At 40.4% G+C, this 27,706-nt stretch overlaps 1 protein-coding gene and 1 non-coding gene across 4 annotated transcripts in view; both read left to right on the top strand.

The window, feature by feature from the left end:
* The window catches only part of DENND5A (DENN domain containing 5A), a 98,421-nt gene that overhangs the window by 12,873 nt on the left and 57,842 nt on the right, over nt 1-27,706 (top strand). For 2 of the 3 annotated variants that reach the window (XM_066250921.1, XM_066250919.1), the window contains exons 2-5: nt 17,591-17,662; nt 18,371-18,480; nt 20,088-20,745; nt 26,002-26,189. In XM_066250921.1, the coding sequence (XP_066107018.1) occupies nt 17,591-17,662; nt 18,371-18,480; nt 20,088-20,745; nt 26,002-26,189 (1,028 nt within the window). The remainder of the gene's footprint in view (nt 1-17,590; nt 17,663-18,370; nt 18,481-20,087; nt 20,746-26,001; nt 26,190-27,706) is intronic. The other variant, XM_066250920.1, reaches the window with a different exon arrangement.
* On the top strand, nt 8,148-8,271 carry LOC136321278 (small nucleolar RNA SNORA27). The gene has a single exon (XR_010728547.1). It is a non-coding gene; the product is annotated as a small nucleolar RNA SNORA27 (small nucleolar RNA).

Here is a 27,706-nt window from a genome sequence, read left to right as displayed (position 1 = left end):
AAATTCAGATGTGTTAGAATCTAGAGTTTACTTTTTTTTTTTTAACAGAGACAGAGAGAGTCAGAGAGAGGGACAGACAGACAGGAACGGGGAGATGAGAAGCATCAATCATTAGTTTTCTGTTGCGCATTGCGGCACCTTAGTTGTTCATTGATTGCTTTCTCATATGTGCCTTGACCACGGGCCTTCAGCAGACCAAGTAACCCCTTGCTCGAGCCAGCAACCTTGGGTCCAAGCTGGTGAGCTTTTGCTCAAACCAGCTGAACCAGCGCTCAAGCTGGCAACCTCGGGGTCTCGAACCTGGGTCCTCGGGATCCCAGTCCAACGCTCTATCCACTGTGCCACCGCCTGGTCATGCTACCTTTTTAAAAAATATTCAACTTTGGCCCTGTCCACTTGGCTCAGTGGTAGAGCATTGGCCTGGTGTGTGGATGTCCTGTGTTCAAATCCAGTCAGGGCACACAGGATAAGCAACCATCTCTTCTCTACCCCTCCACCCCTTCTCTCCCTCTCTCTTTCTCTCTCTCTCTTCCCTTCCCACTGCCATGGCTCAATTGGTTTGAGCACATTGGTCCTGGGCGCTAAGATGGCTGCATGAAGCCTCTGCCTCAGGCACTAAAAATAGCTCAATTGAGAGCATGGCCCCAGACTGGGGTTGCTGGTGGATCCCAGCTGGGGCGCATGCAGGAGTCTGTCTCTCTATCTCCCCTCCTCTCACTTGGAAAAGAAGAAAAAAAAGAGTTAAACTTTATTAACTAAATATATATATACTGTTAAAGTATGCATATCAAAGTGTGATGTATTTTCATAAACTCAGCACACCCATGTTGCTAGCACCCCAGAATCCTTCCACCTAGTTACTGTTTGCCCTCTTACCTACCGGAAGTAACCGCTGTTCTGACTTCTAACAGCAGAGATTAGTTTGCCTGTCTTTGTACTTTATATACATGTAATCATACAATGTGTTCTTTTGTGTCTGGATTCTGTCACACAGCATAAGTCTGAGAGGTTCATTCATGTTGTTGTATGTAGTTTTAGATTGTTTGTTCTCACTGCTGTATAGTTTTCCATACCACACTTTATCCCTCAATTCTACTGTTGATGATGTGGATAGTTTCTAGATTTTTTTAATATTACAATAATCAATAAATAATACAAATGTTCCTGTATATACCTTTTTTTTGTGAACATGCTCTTTGGTCTATTATGTATCTACTGATGGAATTGCTGGGTCATAGGTATATATTCAACTTTAATAGATACTGCCATACTGTTTATCACAATGGCTGTGTCAACTTATATTCTCACGTACAGTGCATAAGAGTATAGGTTGCTTTCTATCCTCACCATCACTTGGCATATTCCTTTTTATTTTAACAATTCTGGTTGTTACTAAAACCATTCTGGTTGTTAGGGAATGGTATTGCATTACTTAAGTTTATATTTTTTGGATGACTAATTGAGCACCTCAAAAGTTTATTAGACATTTGCATATCCTCTATTTAGAAGTATCGAAGTCTTTTGCCATTTTTCTTTCAGGTGGTCTTTTTTAATTTTATTCATTGATTTAATGGAATTCTTTATGTGCTCTAAATATGCATCTTGTTAGTTATATGTATTGAAAATATATTCTTGTAATCTGTGTTTCCTTTTCATTCTCAATGGTGACTTACTTTTGAGGAACCAAAGTTTTTAGTTATACTATTGTCCGATTTTTCAGTTTTCTCTCTTTATATTTAGTACATTTTGTATTCTGTTTAAAACATCTTTGTTATTGTAGGGTCATAGAGGTGTTCTGTGTTTCCTCCTATAGGCTTTATTGTTTCACCTTTCACATTTAGATGTGCAATCTCAGAGCTGACTCTTAAACACTATGCTATAACACTACTTTGTACTGCCTGTAAAAAGCTCCCCTACGTTCTTTTGTATGTGAGAGCCATTTTCAGCATTCTACAAAGTGAAAGAGAAACATTTCCATTGCTCTCTCACAGCTGGGCCTGAAATACAACAAGGCTTTTGATATGACCAATACAGTGCTTTTAATGCATATTTAGTAAAACAAATGCTAGTCTTTGTGCTTTGATTTAGTACCCATTGGTAAAATTTTAGTGGTTAGGAAACTAAAAAAAAATATAAAGAAAGAAAATAATTTATTAATATAAAAAGTTTTAAGGGTAAAGAAAATTTTCTTTTGTTATTGAGGATAACCTGACAGTAGACTCCCAGATTCTTAAATCTCCTGTGTGTTCTGGGGAAGAAGAGGCTGTTGGTTGGTCCCCTATTATATAAACTGTGGTTTGAAATTTGGGCTTAGGGACATGTCAGTGTTCTGGGCTCTGTTCTGGTATGCATTCTGTGAAGCAGATAAATGTCACTTTCATCCAGTAGAGGCTTTCTTTGTGGGAAGCATTTGGGAATTTCCAGGGCATTTCCGTGTCTTGTTTTCATGGTTATAGATTTAGAGGTGACTCATGTATATGGCTGTTCCTTTTTTTTTTTTTTTTTTTTTAACAGAGACAGAGAGAGTCAGAGAGAGGGATAGATAGGGGCAGACAGAAACGGAGAGAGATGAGAAGCATTAATTATTAGTTTTTTGTTGTGACACTTTAGTTGTTCATTGATTACTTTCTCATATGTGCCTTGACCATGGGGCTACAGCAGACCAAGTAACCCCTTGACCAAGCCAGCGACCTTGGGTCCAAGCTGGTGAGCTTTTTGCTCAAGCCAAATGAGCCCGCGCTCAAGCTGGCGACCTTGGGGTCTTGAACCTGGGTCCTCCACATCCCAGTCTGACGCTCTCCCCACTGTGCCACCACCTGGTCAGGCTATGGCTTTTGTGAGGAAAATATCTATTTGTTGAGTACCTATAGAAAGTACTGAGCATATGCTTTACATATGTTAATTTGCTCAGTACTTTCTATAGGCCTGTGAAATACCATATTTTTTGCTCCATAAGATGCACCTGACCATAAGACACACCTAGGGTTTTAAGGAGGAAAATAAGAAAAAAAATATTCTTAAACCAAATGGTGTGTTAAATATTTAATAAAATACCGTATTTTTCTCTCCATAAGACGCACAGGCATTTCCCCCTCCACTTTGGGGAGAAAAGAAGTGTGTCTTATGAAGCGAAAAATACGGTAGGTATTATTATTTCATGTTATAGATGAGGAAACTGAGATTTGTAGAAGAGAGACCTTGGGCAGGTTACTTAAAATTCAACAAGACATGGAATTAGTCTTTGAATCTAGATTTGCCTGTATTTAAAGTTCTTTTTCTTCCATAATAGTATATATACTACAGGATATACTGTAGTATCATCCTAGCTTAATCTGGATGAGAGGCCTGTCTCACCTGAAAGAAGTAGTTCCCTCAAATGTGTTCATGAATCCCAGGAGGGGTTAATTTTGAAAGATAAGTTTTTTTCTAAAATTTTCAAAATTTATTTTAGAGAGGAGAGAGAGAGAGAGAGAGAGAGAGAGAAAGAGAGAAAAGGGGAAGGAGCAGGAAGCATCAACTCCATATGTGCCTTGACCAGGTAAGTGCAGGTTTTCGAACCTGCAACCTCCGTGTTCCAGGTCAATACTTTATCCACTGCGCCATCACAGGTCAAGCCTGAAAGATAAATTTTGATCTCTCTCTAGCACTTATCATAGAGCTGTGTACATAGTAGGAACTCAGTTGAGTGTGGAATAATGTAGTAATATAGCAGAATGGCTGAGGGTGGGTTAGACAGGGTCTCAATCCCATGATGGGTGAGTGGAAAAACATTGCTCTGACTGCATATATTATAGCTTGGATTTGTTGAAAGGGTGTATGATGTGAGGTTTTGGGTGAATTATTTTAAGTTGTCTTGCACATTTAATCAATATTTGTGGGTTGTTATGGTGATGAATTATGGGGATATTTTCACCTTTAGGGAGAATTAAAATTTTGGGCTTGGCAAATTCTCTTTCTTTGTGGTAGCAAGATGTGTTCATTTCAGAATTCTTTTTTGGCCTCATTTTGTAATAGATTGGCTAGTTCGGTTTTTGCTGCTATTGTAAAAACTACTGTAATTAGCATCTTTGCTTTCTCTAATGGTTTTATGGGTTTGTTTTAAAGAACCTAAAAAAAGAAGAAACTTTGATTTTGCTAAATATTTCTTCAAGACGGATATTTATGCTGGGTGTTACTCTAAATGAGGAATCCCAGATAACCACATTTTTCAAATATCTCCAAGACTGAAATGGCCGGAGAAGCTTTTCTCTCAAATTGTCATGAAAATTGGCTATAAATTGGAAAGGTTACAACTGAGTTGGTTAAGAGGAGACTCAAATCTGAGATCATTAAGCATTCACACAGGAACATTTAATTCCTCTGAATGAATTCATGTCTCCTGATCCAGACAAATTACAGCCCAGAGTTCTGAAAGAATTTTGGGATGAGATCATTTGCTCATGGCCAATAACCTTTAAGACTCATGGAATTACCACAAAAAGATACATTTTCAAAACCGAGACAAAGGTAAGAGCTTTACCTATTCCTTGTCAAAATCTAGAATGGTTTAAGTATATGGTATGAGGATTTAGAACAGAAAACTAAGTATTATGAGCCAATATAGACCCACTAAGAATATGTTAGTTCAGACTAACCATATTTTTTTTATTAAGGGAGTTGACTGGTAGAGGAGGGGAATATGTACTGTCAGCTACCATTTTTGGACTCAGGAATGTTTTGATAGGTATGATTAGTATATAATTGGGGATAAGAGAGAAATTTTAATTTTTTTTTTTTTTTTTTTGTATTTTTCTGAAGCTGGAAACGGGGAGAGACAGTCAGACAGACTCCCGCATGCGAAGCTGGAAACGGGGAGAGACAGTCAGACAGACTCCCGCATGCGCCCGACCGGGATCCACCCGGCACGCCCACCAGGGGCGATGCTCTGCCCCTCCGGGGCGTCGCTCTGCCGCAACCAGAGCCACTCTAGCGCCTGGGGCAGAGGCCAAGGAGCCATCCCCAGGGCCCGGGCCATCTTTGCTCCAGTGGAGCCTTGGCTGCGGGAGGGGAAGAGAGAGACAGAGAAGAAGGGGGGGGGGTGAAGAAGCAAATTGGCGCTTCTCCTATGTGCCCTGGCCAGGAATCGAACCCGGGTCCCCCCGCACGCCAGGCCGATGCTCTACCGCTGAGCCAACCGGCCAGGGCCGAGAGAAATTTTAATTTTTTGATGAAGTAGGTGCTGCAGAAGTAGAAGTATAGAAAGAAAATGTGACTTAATAGCAAACGCTAAAATGTAAGGCTTTTATAGTTAGTTGTCTGCAAGTTTGGGTTATGGCAGTAGTGTGGCAAAAGATTGTGATTTTTAGCTTGTGGTATTTTAGATATTGTCAGCCTGACCAGGCGGTGGTACAGCGGATAGATCATAGGCCTGGGACACTGAGAACCCAGGTTCGAAACCCTAAGGTCACTGGCTTGAGTGCAGGTCCACTAGCTTGAGCATGGGGTCTCTGGCTTAAGTGTGGGATCATAGACATGACCCCATGGTCGCTGGCTTGAGCACGGGGTCGCTAGCTTGAGCGAGGGGTCACTGGCACGGCTGGAGCCCCCTGGTCAAGGCACATATAAGAAAGCAATCAATAAACAACTAAGGTACTGCAATGAAGAATTGATGCTTCTCATTTCTCTCCCTTCCAGCTTGTCTCTGTCCATGTGTGTCTCTCTTGCTAAAAACAAACAAACAAATAAATGAAATAGATATTGTCAAAAAAGAGTGGATAATCCTGTTTTAAATGATGCTCGTTAAACCACACCTGGATATGGACTGATTTCAGTTCTAGGAGCTAGGGTCATAAAGGAACAGAAAACCATCTCAAACAAACTACATTCAAAGGAGCAAATTTTTTTCAGATATGTTTTATGACTAGTAAATGGCTCTGACAATAGCTCTCACAGAAGAGTTTCAGAAGAACTTGGAGAAAGAGAAACAGCAACATTGTTGGAATACCATAGCTTTTGATAGCACTCATTTGTATAATTGGCGACTGGCTGACAGGAACAGTGTATGAAGTTCATTCTAGGCAAAGAATAGTATCTACAAAAGAACGAAGGCATGAAAAAGAGTGCCATATTTGAGGAAATATAAATGAGTTAGTGCAGATAATGTGTAAAAAGGGAGAAAGCAACTATGAGGTGATGCTTCCAGCTCCTTTCCTCAGCCTTTCTCTTTCTCTCCTCTCTCCAAAATCAATAAATAAAATCTTAAAAAAAGAAAAGGGAGCTCCTGCATATGGAGCAAAAGCATTTACTGTATTTTGTCAAACCTTTCGAATTATGTGTATTTCTTGCAATCTTTAAAGTCAAGGTATTATTAAAGTGTACCCAGCAAATATTTTAAGGTCAAAAAAATTTAAAAGGGGGGAGTCATATCCTGGAACTCCTACAGGTCTACCATACCATGCTTTTTACTTAAAAAAATTTAAATTTCTTTTGAATGCTGATAAACAGGAGACGCCAAATCTTTTTCTCCTGCAAACTACTACCTTCTTTATTTGATCCAGCTAATAACACTGTTTTGTCTTTTTCCAAATAGCCCCAGATATATGGAAAAGATTTATATAGGCAGATGGGGATCCTCAAACCCCTCAGCGAGATCTTCTGAGCATGGCTTTTAAGATACCAAGAGGCAGAAAAAGCCCAATAGAGATCAGGGGAACTACCAGCTTTTAGGATACGCCCTTAAAGGCTCCAACACTCCAAAGGGTTCTCATAGGATGCCATCTGGGTCCTGCTTCAATAGTGGAAAGGAAGGTCATTGAGCTAAAGCCTGCCAGACCTACATGCCTCTGCTGTGAGGAAACAGGGACACTGGAAGGTAGGCTTCCCCCTCGCTCCTCTAAGGGAAGGTTCAGTCTCTTCCAGCCCTGCTCCAGCCACTTATGACCTAACCTTGCCCAGAATGCTGGGGTTTGCCACTGAAGGCTGAAGGTGCCCAGGGCCGTCAGCCCCATCTATGACACTGTGGACAAGCCTAGGGTATTTCTTCCAAGAAGCAGGTAAACTGATCTCATTGGCACAAGGGCCACTTAACTATGTCTTGCCGGAATAGTCAGGTTTTTTATTCTTCCCTCAAAGATCTCTGTTGTGGGTGTTGATAGTTCCATTTTCTGCTGCTTTAATATATAGTGTTTCCTTTATCCCTCCTAACTCAGTGCCCCACTCATATTTCAGGCTGGGACCTACTCCTAATTTAGAGTTCTCTTTCCCCCTTTTGCCAACTTCTATTATGAATCTACCTTTGCCATCCAGCTTAGTGTATCCCAAGGTTCTCTTTACCAAGCCACAGTCGCAGAGCTCCAGGGAAAAGCAACCTGGTCTCATCTTTCCAGGCAGAGGAGAACAGAAGCTCCATCTCCACATATGCTGCAAATGGCTTTTCCAGTCTACCGGAATCATTACCAGCTAGAAGCAGCAGTCATGGGACTTGGACGTGAGCTGCAAAGTATAGAATTGTGACAATAATTCCAGTGCCATGCGGACTTTTCCTGGACTCCTGCTCCTTGTGACAGCTCCTAACAGACTGAACTGGGGTTGGGTTGCATTTATCAGGGACTTGGCATGGTGTTGGGGCCAACTTGGACTTGGTGAACTTGTTAAGGACACTACTCTTTTATGGATTCTTGCTGTATTGGCCAAGAGTTTGCTTAAAGGCTTTAATCACTGTAAAAAAAAAATAGAAGACTGGATAAAGAAGATGTGGCACATATACACCATGGTATACTATTGAGCCATAAGAAATGATGACATCAGATCACTTACAACAAAATGGTGGGATCTTGATAACATTATACGGAGTGAAATAAGTAAATCAGATAAAAACAAGAACTGCAGGATTCCACACATGGTGGGACATAAAAACGAGACTAAGAGACATAGACAAGAGTGTGGTGATTATGGGGGCCAGGGGGAGGGAAGGAGGGAGAGGGGAGAGGGAGGGGCACAAAGAAAACTAGATAGAAGGTGACGGAGGACAATCTGACTTTGAGTAATGGGTATGCAACAGAACTGAATGACAAGATAACCTGGACATGATTTCTTTAATTATATGTACCCTGATTTATTGATGTTACCCCATTAAAATTAATAAATTTATTTATTAAAAAAACAAAACAAAACCCCTTTACACTTTGCCAATAGGACTTGTGTCTTTATTGGTCATTGAAGTGGGGCAAAGGAAATAATCCTTTTAAAACTCAAGCAAACTGAGTGTCTTGCATCCTGTCAGAGGAAACAAATTGAAAAAAAAAAAAGAAAGAAAAAAGAAAAGGGAGAGAAAGGGTGTTGGGGGATGAGACCAGGGAAGTTGGCAAATGACTTATGAAGGTGGAGAAACTGGAGCCTATGAAGGTAAAAATGATTTATGTAAGTCTTGATTGTACTAGGCCTAGAATTCCAGGTGTTCTCACTTATTTTCAAGAGCTCTTCTTTCCTTCCTTTAGCTGTATGTGTTTTCATCTGCATATTTTTATTTGACATGTTAAATTTTGTAAATTTAAGGTGTACAGCATGTTATTTTGATATATACTTTTATATATTATAATACTGTCATTGAGGCAATGTTTATCACATTACATCTTTATAGTTCAATGTTATTATCTATGTTCCTTATACTATGCATTAGACCTCTATGACTTATTTCCTATGTGGTACAAGTTTGTACCCCTAAATACTATCAATCTTATCTCTCTCCTCCCCATCCCCTGGTAACCACCTATTTTATTTATTTTTTACAAGTTTTACTTTTTTAGGTTCCATGTATAACTGATAGCTTGTCTTTCTGTGTCTGACTTATCTTGCTTACCATAATGTGCTGATGGTTCATTCACATTGTTGCAAATGGCAGGATATACTCCTCATGGCTGAAAAATATTTCATTGTGTGTATATACCACATCTTTTTCTTCCTTTTTTTAAAAAATTTTATTTTTTGCTTTTACTGGAAGGGCGATGAGAGGTAGTTGCTTCACTCTGGCTGTTCATTGGTTGTTTGTTGTATGTGTCTTTTTTTTTTTTTTTTTTTTACAGAGACAGAGAGTCAGAGAGAAGGATAGACAGACAGGATCGGAGAGAGATGAGAAGCATCAATCATTAGTTTTTCGTTGCGCATTGCGACACCTTAGTTGTTCATTGATTGCTTTCTCATATGTGCCTTGACCACGGACCTTCAGCAGACCAAGTAACCCCTTGCTTGAGCCAGCGACCTTGGATCCAAGCTGGTGAGCTTTTGTTCAAACCAGATGAGCCCGTGCTCAAGCTGGTGACCTCGGGGTCTTGAGCCTGGGTCCTTGGCATCCCAGTCCGATGCTCTATCCACTGTGCTACCGCCTGGTCAGGCTGTAGTATGTGTCTTGACTAGCCAAGCCCAGAGTCTTGAACCTGTGACCTCACCTCAGTATTCCAGGTCAGTGCTCTATCCACTGCACCACCACAGGCCAGGCATACCACATCATTCCCTCTCCTCCCATCCCCTTCTCCCCTCCCCTCCCCTCCCCTCACCTCTCCTCCCCTCCCCTCCCCTCTCCCCTCCCCTCTCCTCCCCTCCCCTCTCCCCTCCTCTTGCTCCCCTCTCCCCTCCCTTTACTTTTTGCAAGAGAGACAGACAGAAAGGAAGAGAGAGAGATGAGAAGCATCAACTTGTAGTTGTGTCACTTTAGTTGTTCACTGATTGCTTTTCATACTGTCTTGACTGAGAAGCTCCAGCCAAACCAATGACCCTTGGCTCAAGCCAACAACCCTGTACTGTACTAAAGCTGGTGAGCCTGTGCTCAAGCCGATGAGCCCACACTCAAACTGGCGGCCTTGGGGTTTCAAACTCGGGACCCCAGCATCCCAGGTTGATGCTCTATCCACTGTGCCACCACTGGTCAGCATATAGCACATCTTTTTCATCCATTCATCTATTGATGACCATTTGAATTATTTCCATATGTTGGCTATTGTGCATAATGCTGCAATAAATATGGATGTGCATATATCTCCTTGAAATCCTGTTTTCCTTTCTTTTTGGTATATACCCAGAAGTGGAATTGCTGGATGGTAGATCTATTTTTAATTTTTTTCTTTTATTAAGATTTTTTAATTGATTTTAGAGAGGGAAAGAGAGGGAGAGAGAGAGAGAGGCGGAATGGGAAGCATCAGCTCATAGTTGCTTCTTATATGTGCCTTGAACGGATGGACAAGCTTGAGGTTTCAACACTTTATTCACTGAGCCACCATAGGTCAGGTTGTTTTTAATTTTTTGAGGAACCTCCATATTTTCCATAGTGGTTGAACTAATTTACATTCCCACCAAGATATTAGCTTGGCAGATGTGTACCCACCCTGCATGATATTTGGACGGGCTGAAAGGGAGGCAGTATCTATACTTGATATTTTGCTACCAGAGTTGTGTCCTAGCTGTGGTTTAAAGCAGTCCTGTTTGGGTAGGTTCTCAAACCCTTGTCTCTTGTTAAAACAGTACATTTCAGAATTAGTAGGTACATGAGTTGGACTAAGTTGGTGCCTGAAAGATGTCAAGCAGGGGGAAAGTTATCATTAAAAGTAATGGTTTTATAATTACAAATCTAAAATTATCTCACAAAGAAAATACATTGAGGAAGAACGTGAGCAAAGTGCATCATATCCTATAGGTTAAGGACTCAGTCTCACAAGACTGCCTCCTGCCCCCTCCCCCTTTAAAGACTTAATTTATTCATTTTAGAGAGGTGAGAGAGAAAGAGAAAGAGAGAGAAGGGGGGAGGAGCAGGAAGCATCAACTCCCATATGTGCCTTGACCTGGCAAGCCCAGGGTTTCGCAAAGGCGACTTCACCATTTCAGGTTGATGCTTTATCCACTGCACCATCCAGGCCAGACTTGATTATTAATTTTTTAATTTATTGATTGATTTAGGGAGAGAGGAGAAGGAAGAGAGAGAAACATCAATTTGTTGTTGTATTTATTTATACATTCATTGGCTGACTCTTGTATGTTCCCTAACCAGGGATTGAACCCACAATTTTGGCATATTGGGATGATACTGTAACCAACTGAGCTATGTGGTCGGGGCAGTTGGTTTATTTTTTAAGTTCATTAACTCTTCTGCATCTCCAATCTTCTGTGAAGCCCATTCCCTAAATTAGAGTCTGTTTTCTGTTGAAATCTGTTTTTTCATTTATTATGATCTAGCTGTTTTGAAATCCTTGTCTGCTAATTCCAATATTTGGGTCAACTCAGGGTTGGTTTCTGTTTTCCTTTTTCTTTATGTGCTGAGCAATTTTGGATTGGGTTCTTGACACTGAGTATGCTATGTTGTAGAGACTCTGGACTCTTTTTTTTTTTTGTATTTTTCTGAAGCTGGAAATGGGGAGAGACAGTCAAACAGACTCCTGCATGTGCCCTAACGGGATCCACCCCGCACGCCCACCAGGGGCGATTCTCTGCCCACCAGGGGGCGATGCTCTGCCCCTCCGGGGCATCGCTCTGCCGCGACCAGAGCCACTCTAGCGCCTGGGGCAGAGGCCAAGGAGCCATCCCCAGCGCCCGGGCCATCCTTGCTCCAATGGAGCCTTGGCTGCGGGAGGGGAAGAGAGAGACAGAGAGGAACGAAGGGGGGTGGGTGGAGAAGCAAATGGGCGCCTCTCCTGTGTGCCCTGGCCAGGAATGGAACCCGGGTCCCCTGCACGCCAGGCGGATGCTCTACCGCTGAGCCAACCGGCCAGGGCCGAGACTCTGGACTCTTATTACCTTCCAACAGAGAGCACTGAATTTTGTTTAACTCTGTTCCCTGGTGGTAGGCAGTAGCTTAAATCTCAGTTTGATTCTTTTAGCCCTGACTTGGTTGCTTGAGGTCTGCTGCATGCATGGTTCTAGGATCATCCAGAGATTTGGACAGAGTTTATACATGGTTTGAATCACCTCCTTTCAAGCTTTCTCTGGAATTTCCTTCCCCCATTTGCCAGCTGCAATGATTGCCTTATAGGCTGTCCTCAGGTTCTTCAAGCTAGTAAGACTGTGAGCATTTGTCTGAATTTTAACCACCTTTCATGGTACAGACTGAGACTGGCCTGGCCAAAAGCCATAAAAAGGGAAGCCACACCTGAGCAGGCAGTGGTGCAGTGGATAGAGTGTCGGACTGGGATGCAGAGGACCAAGTTCAAGACTGCAAGGTTGCCAGCTTGAGCACGGGCTCATCTGGCTTGAGCAAAGCTCACCAGCTTGGATCCAAGGTCGCTGGCTTGAGCAAGGGGTTACTCGATCTACTGAAGGCCTGCGGTCAAGACACATATGAGAAAGCAATCAATGAACAATTAATGTGTCACAACAAAAAACTGATGATTGATGCTTCTCATCTCTCTTCGTTCTTGTCTGTCTGTCCCTATCTATCCCTCTCTCTGACTCTCTGTCTCTGTAAAAAAAAGGCGAGGGGCGGGGGGAAGCCAGTGTTGTTATCTTCTTCCAAGTATTGACCCTCATCTCCTAATTCAGAATCTGCCCAAATTAGAAGAAATATACTTAGAACTGTGGTTTCTAACATTTTTGGGTCAGGAGACTTTTTGAGACTCTGATGAAAATTGTGCTCTTTCCCCAGAAAAATGTACATATCTTTATACAAAATTTTATAAATAATTTCAGAGACTCTAAGGGTTCCTTTGAAGTTTCTGAGCCTAAGCATTCCTTGTTTAGGGTTATTCAAATCGAAGTAGTACCAATAGGCGAATGGCAATACAAATGTCAGTTTGTTTCTTGCTTGGTCAAAGCTTAACAAACAAAGAACCTATTAGAAGTCTTTGTAAGGCATTCAAGCTGGGTTTTTTGTTGTTGTTTTTTGTTTTTTTTAAAAGAGAGAAAGCTAGGTAGGGACAGATAGGAAGGGAGATGAGAAGCATTGACTCATAGTTGCACACTTTAGTTGTTCATTGATTGCTTTCACATATGTGCCTTGACTTGGTTGGGGGAGAGGCTATAGCAGAGCCTGTGAACCCTTTCTGAAGTCAGTGACCTTGGGCTTCCAGCCAGCGACCATGGGGTCATGTCTATGACCCCATGTGCAGGCTGCGACCCTGCGTTCAAGCTGGTGACCCTGTGCTCAAGCCAGATGAATCCCTGCTCAAGTTGGCAACCTTGGGGTTTCGAGCCTTGGGTCCTCAGAGTTCCAAGCAGACACTTTATGCACTGCGCCACCACCTGGTCAGGCAGGCATGCAAGCTTTAAGAAAAGTCTGCTATGGTTTATGTGAACTGTATTTTTCTGATGGCAGATTCAGGGATAGATTGAAATCTTGTTGACTAATGTTTAAGCAGCTGTCAGAAATGAGCCTTAGTTCTGTTATCCAAACCTGTCAACATTTGTATTCTCTGTATGTGTTGGGAGAATTAGTTGTTTCTAGCACAGTAGGACAGTTGTGGTTGTGATGTCATATTCCTAATATTGTTTAACTTTTCAGAGGTCTGAATAATTGAGGATTAGCCTTTGACATGTGTTTCAGAGGTAGGGCTAATGTAGATGTTTCTGACATGTTAAGTCTCCACTGTTTATTAAAACTCAGCCCTCAGAGGCCCTGGCCGGTTGGCTCAGCGGTAGAGCGTCGGCCTAGCGTGCGGAGGACCCGGGTTCGATTCCCGGCCAGGGCACATAGGAGAAGCGCCCATTTGCTTCTCCACCCCTCCGCCACGCCTTCCTCTCTGTCTCTCTCTTCCCCTCCCGCAGCCAAGGCTCCATTGGAGCAAAAGATGGCCCGGGCGCTGGGGATGGCTCTGTGGCCTCTGCCCCAGGCGCTAGAGTGGCTCTGGTCGCAATATGGCGACACCCAGGAGGGTCGCAACATGGCGACGCCCAGGATGGGCAGAGCATCGCCCCCTGGTGGGCAGAGCGTCGCCCCCTGGTGGGCGTGCCGGGTGGATCCCGGTCGGGCGCATGCGGGAGTCTGTCTGACTGTCTCTCCCTGTTTCCAGCTTCAGAAAAATGAAAAAAACAAACAAACAAACAAAAAAAAACTCAGCCCTCAGGAAAATTTTGAAAAATTTAATTGTTTTTTAAGAAAAATATGTTAGGTCTGTGAGTCTCTTTCTTCTGTTACTTTTCTGACACCCTTTATAGGGTAGCTATAATAAACATGATTTGTCCTCAGGACCCACATAACTCTTTGTACACCTCTTTTCCCCTTGCAGTGAAATACTGTGCTCCTGCTACTTGCCCTGTCTAATACAAAGAAGGACTTCTAAGATTGGCACTCTTTGTGGTGCCTTTACTCAAAACCTGGCTCTTTACCTTTAACAAGACTTCTTTCCTCAGCTTGTTTGAAGAAGGGGCAGGAAGTGGAGAGGTGGCTGTGAGGACAGAAGATCTAACAACCACTTCTCCCTGTGATTCATAGCCTCCCCTTCCTCTTTGTCTACATTCCAGGTCAGCTTACCATGTTCACCTCAGGCTTTATCTCACTGGTTGTTTAAAATTCTCCCCTTAAATAATCTCCTGTTCTATCCTTTATGTGCTCATTGTCTTAGGGGGTACCCCATAGCCATCTTAGGAAAATACTTTTTTTTAAAGGCTTTTATGTAGGACAGTGGTAACTGTTCTGATTTTTATATACAGCATGTCCTCAATGTGTTTCATTCAATGTCATTTTGTTATAACATTGACGAGGGAAAATGATTGATTTTTGAGCTAGGGCTATTGTCTGTGTGGAGTTGGCACGTCCTCCCTGTGTCTGCACGTGTTTTCTCCAGAGTCTACAGTTTCCTCCCACATTACAAAGATGTTTACATCAGGTGAATTGGCATGTCTGCTTTGTCTCAATCTGAGTGAGTGTGCGTGTGTGTGAATGCTCCCTGTGATGAAATGGCATCCTGTTCAGGGTTGGGTCCTGCCTTGTGCCGTCAGATGGCCACCTGCAACCCTAAACTAGAATAAGCAGGTTGGAAAATAATAATCTTACTTGTTTTATTTATCTTTCTTATGTTTTGTTTTGTGACACAGAGAGAGAGAGAGAGAGAGACAGAGAGAGGGACAGATAGAGATAGACAGACAGGAAGGGAGAGAGATGAGAAGCATCAATTCTTTATTGTAGCACCTTAGCTGTTCATTGATTGCTTTCTCATATGTGCCTTGACTGGGGGGCTACAGCGAACTGAATGACCCCTTGCTTGAGCCAGCGACCTTGTGCTCAAGCTGGTGAGCCTTACTCAAACCAGGTGAGCCCACCGTGCTCAAGCTGGCTAGTCCTCCACGTCCCAGTTTGACACTTTCTCCACTGCGCCACCTCCTGGTCAGGCTTATTTATTTTTCTTTTTTTTGGGTGTGTGTATGACAGAGACAGAGAGAGGGACAGATAGGGCAAGCAGACTGGAAGGGAGAGAGATGAGAAACATCAATTCTTCGTTGCAGCACTTTAGTTTCTCATATTTGCCTTGACTGGGGGCGGGGGACAACAGCAAACTGAGTGACCCCTTGCTTGAGCCAGCGACCTTGGGCTCAAGCTGGTGAGCCTTGCTCAAACCAGATGAGCCTTGTGCTCAAGCTGGCAACCTTGGAGTTTCAAACCTGGATCTTCTGCGTCCTAGTCTGACGCTCTATCTACTGCACCACCACCTGATCAGGCTATTTATCTTTCTTAAATGTAAATGTAGCTCATTTATTTCAGTGTTTAATGTAGAAGTGTTTTGCTCTTATTTAGAAGTTTGGTGATGTTTTTTGTGACCAGAAATATGCAACAGGAGCTTAATTCTAGTTTATATCAATTAGCATTTTGTAAAATTTGTTTTATTATATGTCTTTTTGCTTCAAGTTGCAGTTTCCAAGAACCTATTGATGACATTGAGGACTTCCTGTATGTTCATATATTTTGTGGTTTTTACTGAGGGGATTTTCTAATCTAGTAGGGAAGAAATGAGCAAACTGACAAAAGTGAAGAAGCTTAGCAGGAAGAAATCCTTATCTTGTCTCAGAACTGAATACAGTTTAAAAATACATTCTGAGCCTGACCTGTGGTGGCACAGTGGATAAAGCGTCGACCTGGAAATGCTGAGGTTGCCGGTTCGAAACCCTGGGCTTGCCTGGTCAAGGCACATATGGGAGTTGATGCTTCCAGCTCCTCCCCCCTTCTCTCTCTCTCTCTCTCCTCTCTCTCTCTCCTCTCTAAAAATGAATAAATAAAATAAAATAAAATAAAAATTAAAAAAAAAAATACATTCTGAGAATCTCAGACAGTAGACAAGGTCATTATGTCTGCTTGCTGTTTAAGTACTTTGTACTGTAAGTGTAGCCTTGCCATGTGTGGGCTCTTTGCAGGTATCACTGAAAGCTCTGAGACAAACTCAGCATAGCTGTAGGACTTTGTGGCTCACGCTGGTGCCAGCTGCCTGCTGGTTTTGCCAGTCTCCTTTAGTGAAGATTAGCAAATATATTTTAAGAGATGAAGATTGCTGGAAAAGAGTGTCAGGAAAATCAGTTTGGAAGAAGGGGTCAGGAAATTAGAGGAATTGAAATTGTGGTACTTGCTTTACTAACAGAAAGGAAGTTGAATCTTGTCAGAAGTTGAGAATTATGAATAAGTGGGCTTCTGATAATGATGGGCAAAACTTAGAGCATAGGAATAAAGGTTTTAGTTTTAAAAGCAATAACTTTCTGTCTGGAATCATTACTAGTTTCTAGAACAGGTGCCTTAGAATTATTACAAAATTTACTTTTTTAGAAATTTTTGCCTTATGCTTCTAGAGTGATGTAGAGTGAAGAACTATCTGACTTTAGGTCACCCCAATTCTGTGTTGGTGAAGAATGGCATCTTTCTTGGTAATCACCAGCCCCTTTGGGTTTCAAACCAATTTATGAAAACTTTAATTGGAACAGAATTTATTTTATCAACTAGAGCATGTGAACAGGATCCTGTACAAGTGTGTCTGAATAGTTAGACCAAAAAGACTGAAGATCTGGAGCCTCCCTGATAATAACCTCCGTATTGGTTATTTGTGCATGTTCTTTTTCCTGTACGTTTGGTAGTAAGTTTCTTGAGGATAGGTGCTTCATCTGGCTTATCTCTATCTCCCACAGTACTTAAGGGCCTTGGATAGCATAATAACTCAATAGATAGAGAATTCAATTGAATTGTCCTTGATTATGTTTTCTACATATTTTTTCTATGACTCCTACTAAACTTATTTGTTTGAAATATTTAGACACACTTAATTTGTCCTCTACTCCATAACCCCATAGGAAAAGGTATATTTGGGGTAGCATACTTTTTGTTAAAGTGCTAGTGACTTTATAATAGTCTGGTATTGGTTGAGCTCTTCATCCCGTTATACTGTATTGTAATGTTTTTCAAACTGAATTGTAAAACCATTCGTAGGTCTGCAATGAGCATATTTAGTTTTAATCACATAGAGTAGAAATTTTGAGAGTGTATGGTATAGTGTAGAGGTAAGTATTATTTTGTGAAATTTTTGTTTTAGGTAAATATAGATATATATCGTGTGTATTTATTGCTTCATGATGAAAAATTTATTTTCTACTGGAGTCATGGTCAAAAAGTTTAAATCACACTACTTTATTGTAACATTCTGTTGTTTCATTTGTCATATAGCATTATGCCAGTACATACAGGCTTCTAAAGCCAGGGACGGTGCCAGCCCTTTCATTTCCAGTACAACTGAAGGTAAAAACAGAACAAAATTGAGAATACCCAAAGCTTTCTGGTGCCTCTTACATATGTCTTGCTGGTGGCATTTTGTACACTTTGATCTTCTAACTTTCTTGTGCCTTTTTGACTAGTAGATATTTCACATTTATATCTCTTTAGGTGGTGGGTTCTTTGGCTTTTTCCTCTTTTTACTGTAATGCTCTCATTTCAATATGCTCTAATGTTTTTAGGAGGAGGAAGGGGGAAACAAAAGTAATTTTCAGAAAATTCAAATGATTTTGAATTGACAAAATAGCTTATTTGATTTACCCTGGAATTTGCTTTCTTACTGTTCTTAGATCTTTTAGTCCCTTTGTATTTTTTTAGAGATCATATATGCATATTTCATTCTGAATTTAAGCAAACTAAATATGGCATTAAGAAAAAAAAAGATGGATCTAATTCTTTATCTATTATTTCTTGTGCTTTCCCCCTCTTTCCCAAGAAAATTAACCACTGGGTTTGTTGTAATCATATTTATATTAGTGAAAAGAAATGATAGCTACTGGTGTCCAATATTAATCATGCTAAACTTTTCAGCTTATTTACTTACCTAATAACTTTAATACCCTTTCTGTTCTTAGATGGTTGGCATTTCTGTACCTTGCTTGGCCTTCATTTTTGTACACCGTGTGATTTCAAGGGACTTTGTGGAGATGATTTACTTCTTTCTTTTTCTTGTAGGAGAAAATTTTGAGCAGACACCGTTGAGACGAACATTCAAGTCTAAGGTCCTTGCACGATATCCTGAGAATGTAGAATGGAATCCCTTTGACCAAGATGCAGTGGGAATGGTTAGTATTTGTTAGCTAAAAATATTAGGAATTACAGAGTAAATTTTGAAAAAGGGATTATATGTATTTTGTTCACGATTCTGCATTTTATCAGTATATCAAATATTCAGAATAGGTATATCAAAACACAAAGTCATAGTGTGTGTCTCTTGTATCTGACAAATACATAGTAATGGGGCAGTGAACTTTTTTGTGGTACTGAACTATTGGTTGCTTATATCATTGAGATCAATAAAGAGTGAGTTTTAAGGCAATTATCTCTCAAGCGTGTTATATATATGTCTGAGTGATGTAGCAGAAATGACTTTCTCTTTTATCACAATTTTAGATAGGAAATGTGGAAAAATACTACTATGAGTAAGTTAACCGTTATTGAGTCACTTTGTACTAGGGACTGTGATATGCATTTTACATGAATTAACTCATTTAATCTTCACAGTACCCCTTATATCGATAATATTAAATAAATACACAGACACATACATATTTTACATCTGACGTTAAGTAATATATTCAAGATCACATGGCTAGAAGCAATTGAGCTGGAGTTTGAACACCATAGTCTGATTTCAGAGCTCTGTTCTTAACCACATATTTGTACTACCTCTATTAATTTTTAATAGCTTTTTATAGTTTTTAGAGGATGACCTTATTTGATGCATGCAATAACCCTATGAAATAGGCAAATATACTATATTATCTTTACTTCACAGATAAGGTAACTGAGTCTTAGCCTCAAGTTTTTTGATACCTAGTCAGAGCTTATTTTATTTTAATACATTCTAAAACCCCCTAGGCTTTGGGAAGTCAAGTTCAGGATATAACATAATGTAGATCCTTGTATTTTGTTAACCTAGGCTACTGGAAGATGTTTTGTATAGTCAGGTTTGTGTAAAGTAAAAATGGGGACTGATTGATTCAGGTTAATTTGATTAGTTATCCAAGTTTTTTTATGTGCTCTATCTTGAGTTAAAGTGAAAAAAGTACATTTTATGTCATCTCCTTGCTTTGTGTGACATGAGCGCCCTTTTTTCTATGAACAGAGAAGGTTTTAAAGATTTTCTTTATTAATTTTACAGAGAGAGGAGGGGGAGGATGGGGAACGAGAAGTATCAACTCAGTTGCTTCACTTTAGTTGTTCATTGATTGCTTGTCATATGTGCCTTGACCGGGCAAGCCCAGGGTTTCAAACCAGCAACCTTGGCATTCCAGGTTGATGCTCTATCCATTGTGCCACCACAGGCCAGGCAACAAAGAAGGTTTTATTGGTGACAAAATTCTGTGAACTGATAAGAGTCTAAAACTTTATTTTACTTTTGATACAAAGTTGCATCTATCTGGTTTTTAGATATATTTCTAACATCGTTTTTCAATACATGTTGTCATGTATAAACTTCTATATAGCCCTGGTAACTGGATTATTTTATTTACTTGTGTGTCTTAGAATGGGAGATCTTTAGGAAAGATATTTTACTGTGTTGATCTTGATATCCCAAACACTCAGGACAGTGGCTGCTCTATAAGTAAATACGTAATAGTTATGGGTGTTCTGAAAAGAAGATCAGCAGTGGGTATTCTCACCATTTGTTTCTTGTTGTCTGTTGCAGCTGTGCATGCCCAAAGGGCTGGCATTCAAGACCCAGACTGATCCCAGGGAGCCCCAGTTCCACGCCTTTATTATCACAAGGGAAGATGGCTCTCGGACATTTGGGTTTGCCCTCACATTTTATGAGGAGGTGACTAGCAAGCAGATTTGTAGTGCAATGCAGACGCTCTACCACATGCATAATGCTGAATATGACGTCATATATACTCACTCTGCTGATGGCCGAGACCACAGTGACATGGAGGATGGTGAAGGCACTCCTGGGACCAAACTGCAGCGCTTCAACTCCTATGACATTAGCCGGGACACACTGTATGTCTCTAAGTGCATCTGCCTCATCACGCCCATGTCCTTCATGAAAGCATGTCGGAGTGTTCTGGAACAACTTCACCAGGCAGTCACTTCACCCCAGCCCCCTCCACTGCCCCTTGAGAGCTACATATACAATGTACTCTACGAGGTGCCACTCCCACCGCCTGGCCGGTCTTTGAAGTTTTCTGGGGTCTATGGGCCAATAATCTGCCAGAGACCAAGCACCAATGAGCTTCCCCTATTTGACTTTCCTGTCAAAGAGGTCTTTGAACTGCTTGGGGTGGAGAATGTGTTTCAACTTTTTACTTGTGCCCTTCTGGAGTTTCAAATACTGCTCTACTCACAGCGTAAGTCAGTGCTTACCTAGTGCTCTCTTCCTGCATAGGGCCTCCCTTTCCACATCTGATATAGTTGGGCTGACTCTAAAGGTCAAGGGCTATTATAGTTTGAGCAAAAGTAAAATCTTTTGCACCTTTGTGGTGGATGGCAAACCACCATGGACCATGAATGGTGGACCATGAAAGGAATACCATTTCTTCTTGGCTGTCATCATTGGCCTTCTGTTGGGTACTACAGTCAGGGAGGGAAGCCCTACCTCCTGATACCTCTTCTGATTGATGTTGAAAAGAGGTCCAGAAGGTGATGATGGTCATGGGAATCTGACTATCAGTTCTGTTCAGTTATTCTGAAGAGTTATTTCTGCCCTTTCTTTAGCTTGACAATAAAATTGAGGATTCACAAACAGTAATATACAGGGGTGGGTAAAAGGTTTATAGTTATAAACAATAGAATAATTAATAAATAATAATCTAAGAATAAACTGTGTTTCATGTACTCACAACTATAAATCTACTTTTGCCCACCCATGTATTTGAAACAAATGTTTTTGAGAAATGATGATGTGTTGCTTCTTTCTGTTGTTTGCTAAACTGAATTGTTTTTATAAATGAGAAGTAAATGTGAGCAGCAGATCTGAACATAATAATAAAGTAGATCAGAAGGAAACAAGTGTTTATTAATAATCCAGACAAATAACAGAAAATTTATTCATTCAGTATATGTTTATTGAGAATCTGTTGTGTTTTGTTGAGAATATATTTATTGAGAATCTGCCCTGCATTGTTCCAGGGGCTAGTGGTACAGTGATGGACAAAACAGGTAAAAACGCTTCCTGCCTGACCAGGCGGTGGCGCAGTGAATAGAGCGTTGGACTGGGATGCAGAAGACCCGGGTTTGAGACCCCGAAGTCGCCAGCTTGAGTGCGGGCTCATCTGGTTTGAGGAAAAATTCCACCAGCTTGAGCCCAAGGTCGCTGGCCCCAGCAAGGGGTTACTCTGTCTGCTGAAAGCACGCAGTCAAGGCACATATGAGAAAGCAATCAATGAACAACTAAGGTGTTGCAACGCGCAATGAAAAACTAATGATTGATGCTTCTCATCTCTCTCCGTTCCTGTCTGTCTGTCCCTGTCTATCCCTCTCTCTGACTCACTCTCTGTCTCTGTAAAAAAAAAACAAAAACAAAAATACCCGCTTCCCATAATGAAACATATTTTAGTAGGAAAAGAGAGGTCATTAAATAAATAAATCAGTAAGTAAATTTATAGTATGTAAGGTGGTAATAAGGTTTGTGAAGAAAAATAAAATGAGGAAGAGGATGGTATTTGGGGAAGTTCCAATTTTCAATAGAGTAATTATTTTAGGTCTCTCTGAGTGACCCATGTGGGAGCTGTGAGAGAACCTGTACAGTTGCCTGGAGCTGAAGTGTCTCCAGTTGATTTTGACTGTCTGAAATGCTTTGTACAGATGACCTTCAGCTGCTTCCTATTTATTGAATATTATTATTTTATTTCATCTCTTGGAACCAAGAGTACATAGACAGTCAGTGACAAAGGAAGTAATGACTTTATCATTTGTATGGGTGTATTGGAAATGGATTTTGTATGGTTGGTTGCTTACAGGTCTTGGAGGTCAGCATCCTATTTTGGGAACTACAGATTGCTGAATTTCTGAGGCATAATTAGGCTATTCTTCAAGGTGGGCATTGGTTTTGTAAAATATAAAAATGTAGAGAAAAAAAGAAACCCACAACTCACACAGATCAGGAAGGCTGTAGAATTCCTAATTTCTAGTATCTATAAAACCAAACCATATAAATGAAAAGTGGTTTAGCTTTGAAAGAGATTACCTCTCACCCCCAAAAGTGTTTTGTTTTTAACAGTCCCACAACTTCAAGGTCAACACAAGGAATTCTTCAAGAGATTTCAATCTGAGGCAAATAAAGTTAGCCATTGTAGTAGAAATAAGTGGGCTGAGTTTCAGATACTAGATTACAGTCATTTAGAAAAGAAAAACCAGAACTAGACTTCTGTGCTATTGAAAATATTTCTTTTATGGAGCAGCGAAAGCCCCTTCCTTCTGACTGTAGTATGCCCTGTTTTATGATTATAGAGTAGGTGTTCACAGACACTGTAGCTAGTGCCCAGGAAGCCTCATGACAAAGGCATTTCAGGGACTCCTTTACTCAGAAGTGTCTGTTGCTCCTCTGTGAGATGTTACTGTCCTTGAGCAAACGTGCCAGGAATTCCAGCCACATAAAGGGCCTGCTTTGTTGACTTTGGGTAAGAGAAGGAGAAAACTTTTTTTATTTTTTTGATGATTGAAAAGGCCTCTGGTGGTACATCCTGCCATTTTTAAATTTTAAATCCAAAAATGGTATATATGTATGTGTAAACTGAAAAGAGGGTGGGGTTATTCCCTGTAATATTTATTCAAAATAAGTTTTAAGAGCCAGTTTGGAACATAGTAAGACTAGACCTTCAGCTTTAAATATCGCTTGAAGGTTTTCTAAGCTTTTACATTCTTTTGATTCATCTTAATTTTGAATTTTAAAATACTTTGATGTCTGAGATTCTCAAGATTATTACTCTTGAATGGATTATTTACAGACTTTCGTATCTATAAAAAAGCTGAAAATATAAGAATTGAAGTATCATCTGGAGAAGTATTAGAATTCTTTTAGGTAATAATTGTTAGAGTAATCATAGAGCAAAAGAATTTCAGGAAAGAGCAGATAAGCAGAGTTGCATAGGTGCCCTATGAAATTGAGGTATCAGAAAGACTGAAGGTAGAGCTTGTAATGGTTTAAATTTTATTATTCAGTTGTTGCTTTCATGTAGGATTAAATATTTTTTCTAAAATGATTTATATAGGCCTGACCTGTGATGGCGCAGTGGATAAAGCGTCAACCTGGAAATACTGAGGTTGCCGGTTCAAAACCCTGGCTTGCCTGGTCAAGGCACATATGGGAGTTGATGCTTCCTGCTCCTCCCCCTTCTCTCTTTCTTTCCCCTCCCTCTCTAAAATGAATAAATAAATAAATAAGAAATAAAAAAAAGAGAAATTTAAAAAAAATAATGATTTATATCGACTAATTCTTTTTTTCTTTTTTTTGTGACAGAATCAGAGAGAGAGAAAGAGAGAGAGAAAGGGACAGATAGAGACAGGCAGGAAGGGAGAGAGACATCAGTTATTCATTGCAGCTCCTTAGTTGTTCATTGACTACTTTCTTATATGTGCCTTGACGGTGTATATGTGGGGGGCTACAGCAGAGCAAGTGACCCCTTGCTCAAGCCAGCAACCATGGGGTCATGTCTATGATCCCACGCTCAAGCCAGTGACCCTGCGCTCAAGCTGGTATGCCCGTGCTCAAGCTGGTGACCTCGGGGTTTCGAACCTGGGTCCTCTGCCTCCCAGTCCACCACTCTATCCACTGTGCCACTGCTTGGTCAGGTTAGATTATCTAATAATTCTTAATAAGAGGTTGTTTTTTGTGTGTGTGTGTTTTTAATTTTATTTATTAAAAAATTTTTTTTTACTGAGACAGAATCAGAGAGAGGGATAGATAGGGACAGACAGACAGGAATGAAGAGAGATAAGAAGCATCAATTATTAATTTTTCATTGCAACACCTTAGTTGTTCATTGATTGCTTTCTCATATGTGCCTTGACCGCGGGCCTTCAGCAGACAGAGTAACCCCTTGCTTGAGCCAGAGACCTTGGGTCCAAGCTGGTGAGCTTGGCTCAAACCAGTTGCACCCACGCTCAAGCTGGCGACTTCGGGGTCTCAAACCTGGGTCCTTCCGCATCCCAGTCTGACGCTCTATCCACTGCGCCACCACCTGGTCAGAGTTGTTTTTTGTTTGTTTTTTTAATTTGGGTATTGTTCTTTGTTGTTACTTCAATTGGGGGGAAACTCACTAACTAGTTTTTATTATGGGAATGATAGTGCTTTGTGTGGGTACAATGAAAAATGAGATAGACTTTCTTTTGAACTTGTATCTGTCTACCCCTGATCTTTAGTGAATATGAAAGCTCATGCTCTTTGTCCTTCTGTGAAATCAGTTGTATTTTGTTTTTCAATATTGATGATCAAATATCTGAGCTCAGTTTTACCCACTAACTGGTTGCATCACTTATCTGTCAAGTGCCTTAATTCCCCCAAAGCAGCATGTGAATTACTTTTCTGTAATGTACTCAAAATGTTAGAAATGATGAAGTTTTAGTCAATAAGTTCTAGTCATTTACATTACTAGTTAAAATAAAACTGAATGATTTCCTGGACATTCTCTTCTTAGCTCAGCCAGGGGCAAGGTGATAATTTTCAAAGCGTTTTTAGTGAGCACATAGAACATGCTTTCCACCTAGTTGATACATACCAGCTTCTGTTCACTTCCTACTCAGTCTTCCTCATTTTTCTGGAAAGCTTTTTGTGACTTAATAACTCCTTTATGAACTAAGCTATGATTTGTTTAATTGTGGGGTGGGTTTTTAGTATGTGAAACCACTTTAACCCTTATGAAAGCTCATTTGAAGTCGGCCATTCCAGAAAGGTATTACTCAGATAATCTTAAATTTTATGTTCCTGCTTTATCTCTTTTTGCCTGAAAAGGGGCATACCATTTGTGAATAGTAATTTTTTTTTTAGTTTCGATTTTAACTGGTCCATTTTATTGGCTTTGCCGAGGTATTTATTACTCATTTATAAAAATAAAACAGAAGAGTTAAACTTTGAGCACAAGCCTTCTCTTCCACACTGTCTCTGACTTAGAAGAAGAGTTTTGAGTCTTCTGTGTCTTTTGAGTTCTGAGGAAGTGTTAAAATAACCCATTTGTGCTGTTCTCATTCAGGAAAGATTCAGCTCCTTAGAATGCAGACATATCTGAGTGGTAAAAGAACCTGTTTTGTTGTTTCCATGTTGAATAGAGACCCAGACTACTGTTCCTTTTCATTTCACTTCTGTTTAGGAGAGTCTGCCTGACATTCTGGTGTAGTATTTGGAACAAGGTGCTATTTATGATTTCTGTCATATTTTCATATTAAGTTTTATTATAAGCAGGGTACCTGTGTGTGGGAGGGTCTATTTCCACTTGTGATCTCTTGAGGTCTTTGACAACCATTAGGGAATCACACTCTGCGCATACCCTCGCTGAAGTTTATTCTGATTTTTTCTAAATGTGAAATTGTTTTGAAGATTTTAACTTACTATTTGGAGAGCAAATGCCTTGGTTTTGACTGGTTTGTGTGTGTTTTTTGTTCTGACCTAGATTACCAGAGACTGATGGCTGTGGCGGAGACAATTACAGCTCTCATGTTTCCTTTCCAGTGGCAGCATGTCTATGTCCCTATTCTCCCGGCTTCTCTCCTCCATTTCTTAGATGCTCCTGTTCCATACCTGATGGGCTTGCATTCCAATGGCCTGGATGACCGGTCAAATCTGGAGCTGCCTCAAGAGGTGAGAGAAATGTGGAGCTTGAGTGCTAATGCCCTGGCCCCAGTCTGGGGCTGGGGAGAGAGGGGCTTTGGGATATGCCCACTGTGGTGTCACCAAGATTATTTTCTTTTATGTTGGGGAACATTGATAACTTTCCAGGAAAAAGGTAAAAACAACATTTAGCTCAATTTATATCATTTCAGAAACTCTTTATCACCTGACATATATTGTAATCTCTGTGTTTATACAATTGTGTATTACCTTTTTCATACAGTTTTGCCAACACGGTATCTTACACACTTAAAGATACTTATTAAAAACTTTTTATTATATATGACTTTAAACATACATAAAAGAGTAGCATAAGGAATCCTTATGTTCTCAGTGCTTAGCTTCAGCAGTTATTATATGTGTTAAATTATATTTTCTCTACTTCCATCCCCTTTATTTTACTTATTTAGAGTGAGAGGAGGGGAGATAGACTCTCTCATGTGCCCCGACTGGTATCCACCTGGCAACTGCTGTCTGAGGCTGATGCTCGAATCAGTCAAGCTATCCTCAGCTCCTAAGGCCGACGCTTGGACCAACCAAACCACTGGCCACAGGAGGGGAAGAGGGAGAGAAGGGTGAGAGGGAGGGGAGAGAAGCAGATGGTTCCTTCTCTGTGTGCCCTAACCAGGAATTGTATCTGGGATGTCCCCAGCCCCTTTAAGGAAATCCACAAAATGTAATTTTATAATTACTCTACTAGTCAGATGTATATTAATAAATCAGTGGTTTTCTTTCATAGGTCACAGTTGATCTGTAAGAGTTGACTTGATCATTGTGATTCTTATGGTACTGAGTCAGCTTTGAAAACTATCCTTGTTCAATATAAGAAGGCCTAGGAAGAATGCTTTTCTCTTTCTGTGAGGGTACGCTACTCCTCTTCCCTGTTGTTTTAAATACCAAATGAATTAATTTAAAATTTGTATTTATATGTTTATTTTCTGCTTCATTCTAAGCAGATTTAATGCATGGTTAGCAATAAGATTGTTTTATTTTTTTTTAATTTTCCTAGAATTACCAGTAGAACTGGTTGATATTTTTAGGTCATTTTGTGGCTGGTATGAAACTAGCTGGGAAGGGCTTTCCTACTCTGACTTTCTTAGTCATTAGAAAGGCTTGGGAAGAAGACTTTGGAATATACAGTCAACATGACTCTCTTTCCTCCCTCCAACAGAATTTTTTTGGGTGGGTTTATTTTGTAACTGAAGAATATGAGTAAGGGGACCACCAAAGAAAAGAGCATTCTTGTGGAATTGGATCTAAGCAGTATTCTTGTTGCTAGGCATGTCTGGGCAGCATGCTTGATGAAATTACCAATAATTAGATCACATTTGTAATATTTAATTTATAGTCAGATGCTTCTCTTTACTCTTTTTTCCCTCTCCTTTGGTTTTAGAATTAAAATGTCTTCTTTGTAGCCTTTTTAAATATACACTTCATTTGCTCCTTTGATTCTATAGAGCTTTGCTATTTGGGATGGCATGAGATTG

This window comes from Saccopteryx bilineata, chromosome 1 (assembly GCF_036850765.1).
Source record: "Saccopteryx bilineata isolate mSacBil1 chromosome 1, mSacBil1_pri_phased_curated, whole genome shotgun sequence".
In the NCBI taxonomy this organism is placed as follows: domain Eukaryota; kingdom Metazoa; phylum Chordata; class Mammalia; order Chiroptera; family Emballonuridae; genus Saccopteryx; species Saccopteryx bilineata.
This window is presented reverse-complemented; position numbering and strand designations above follow the sequence as displayed.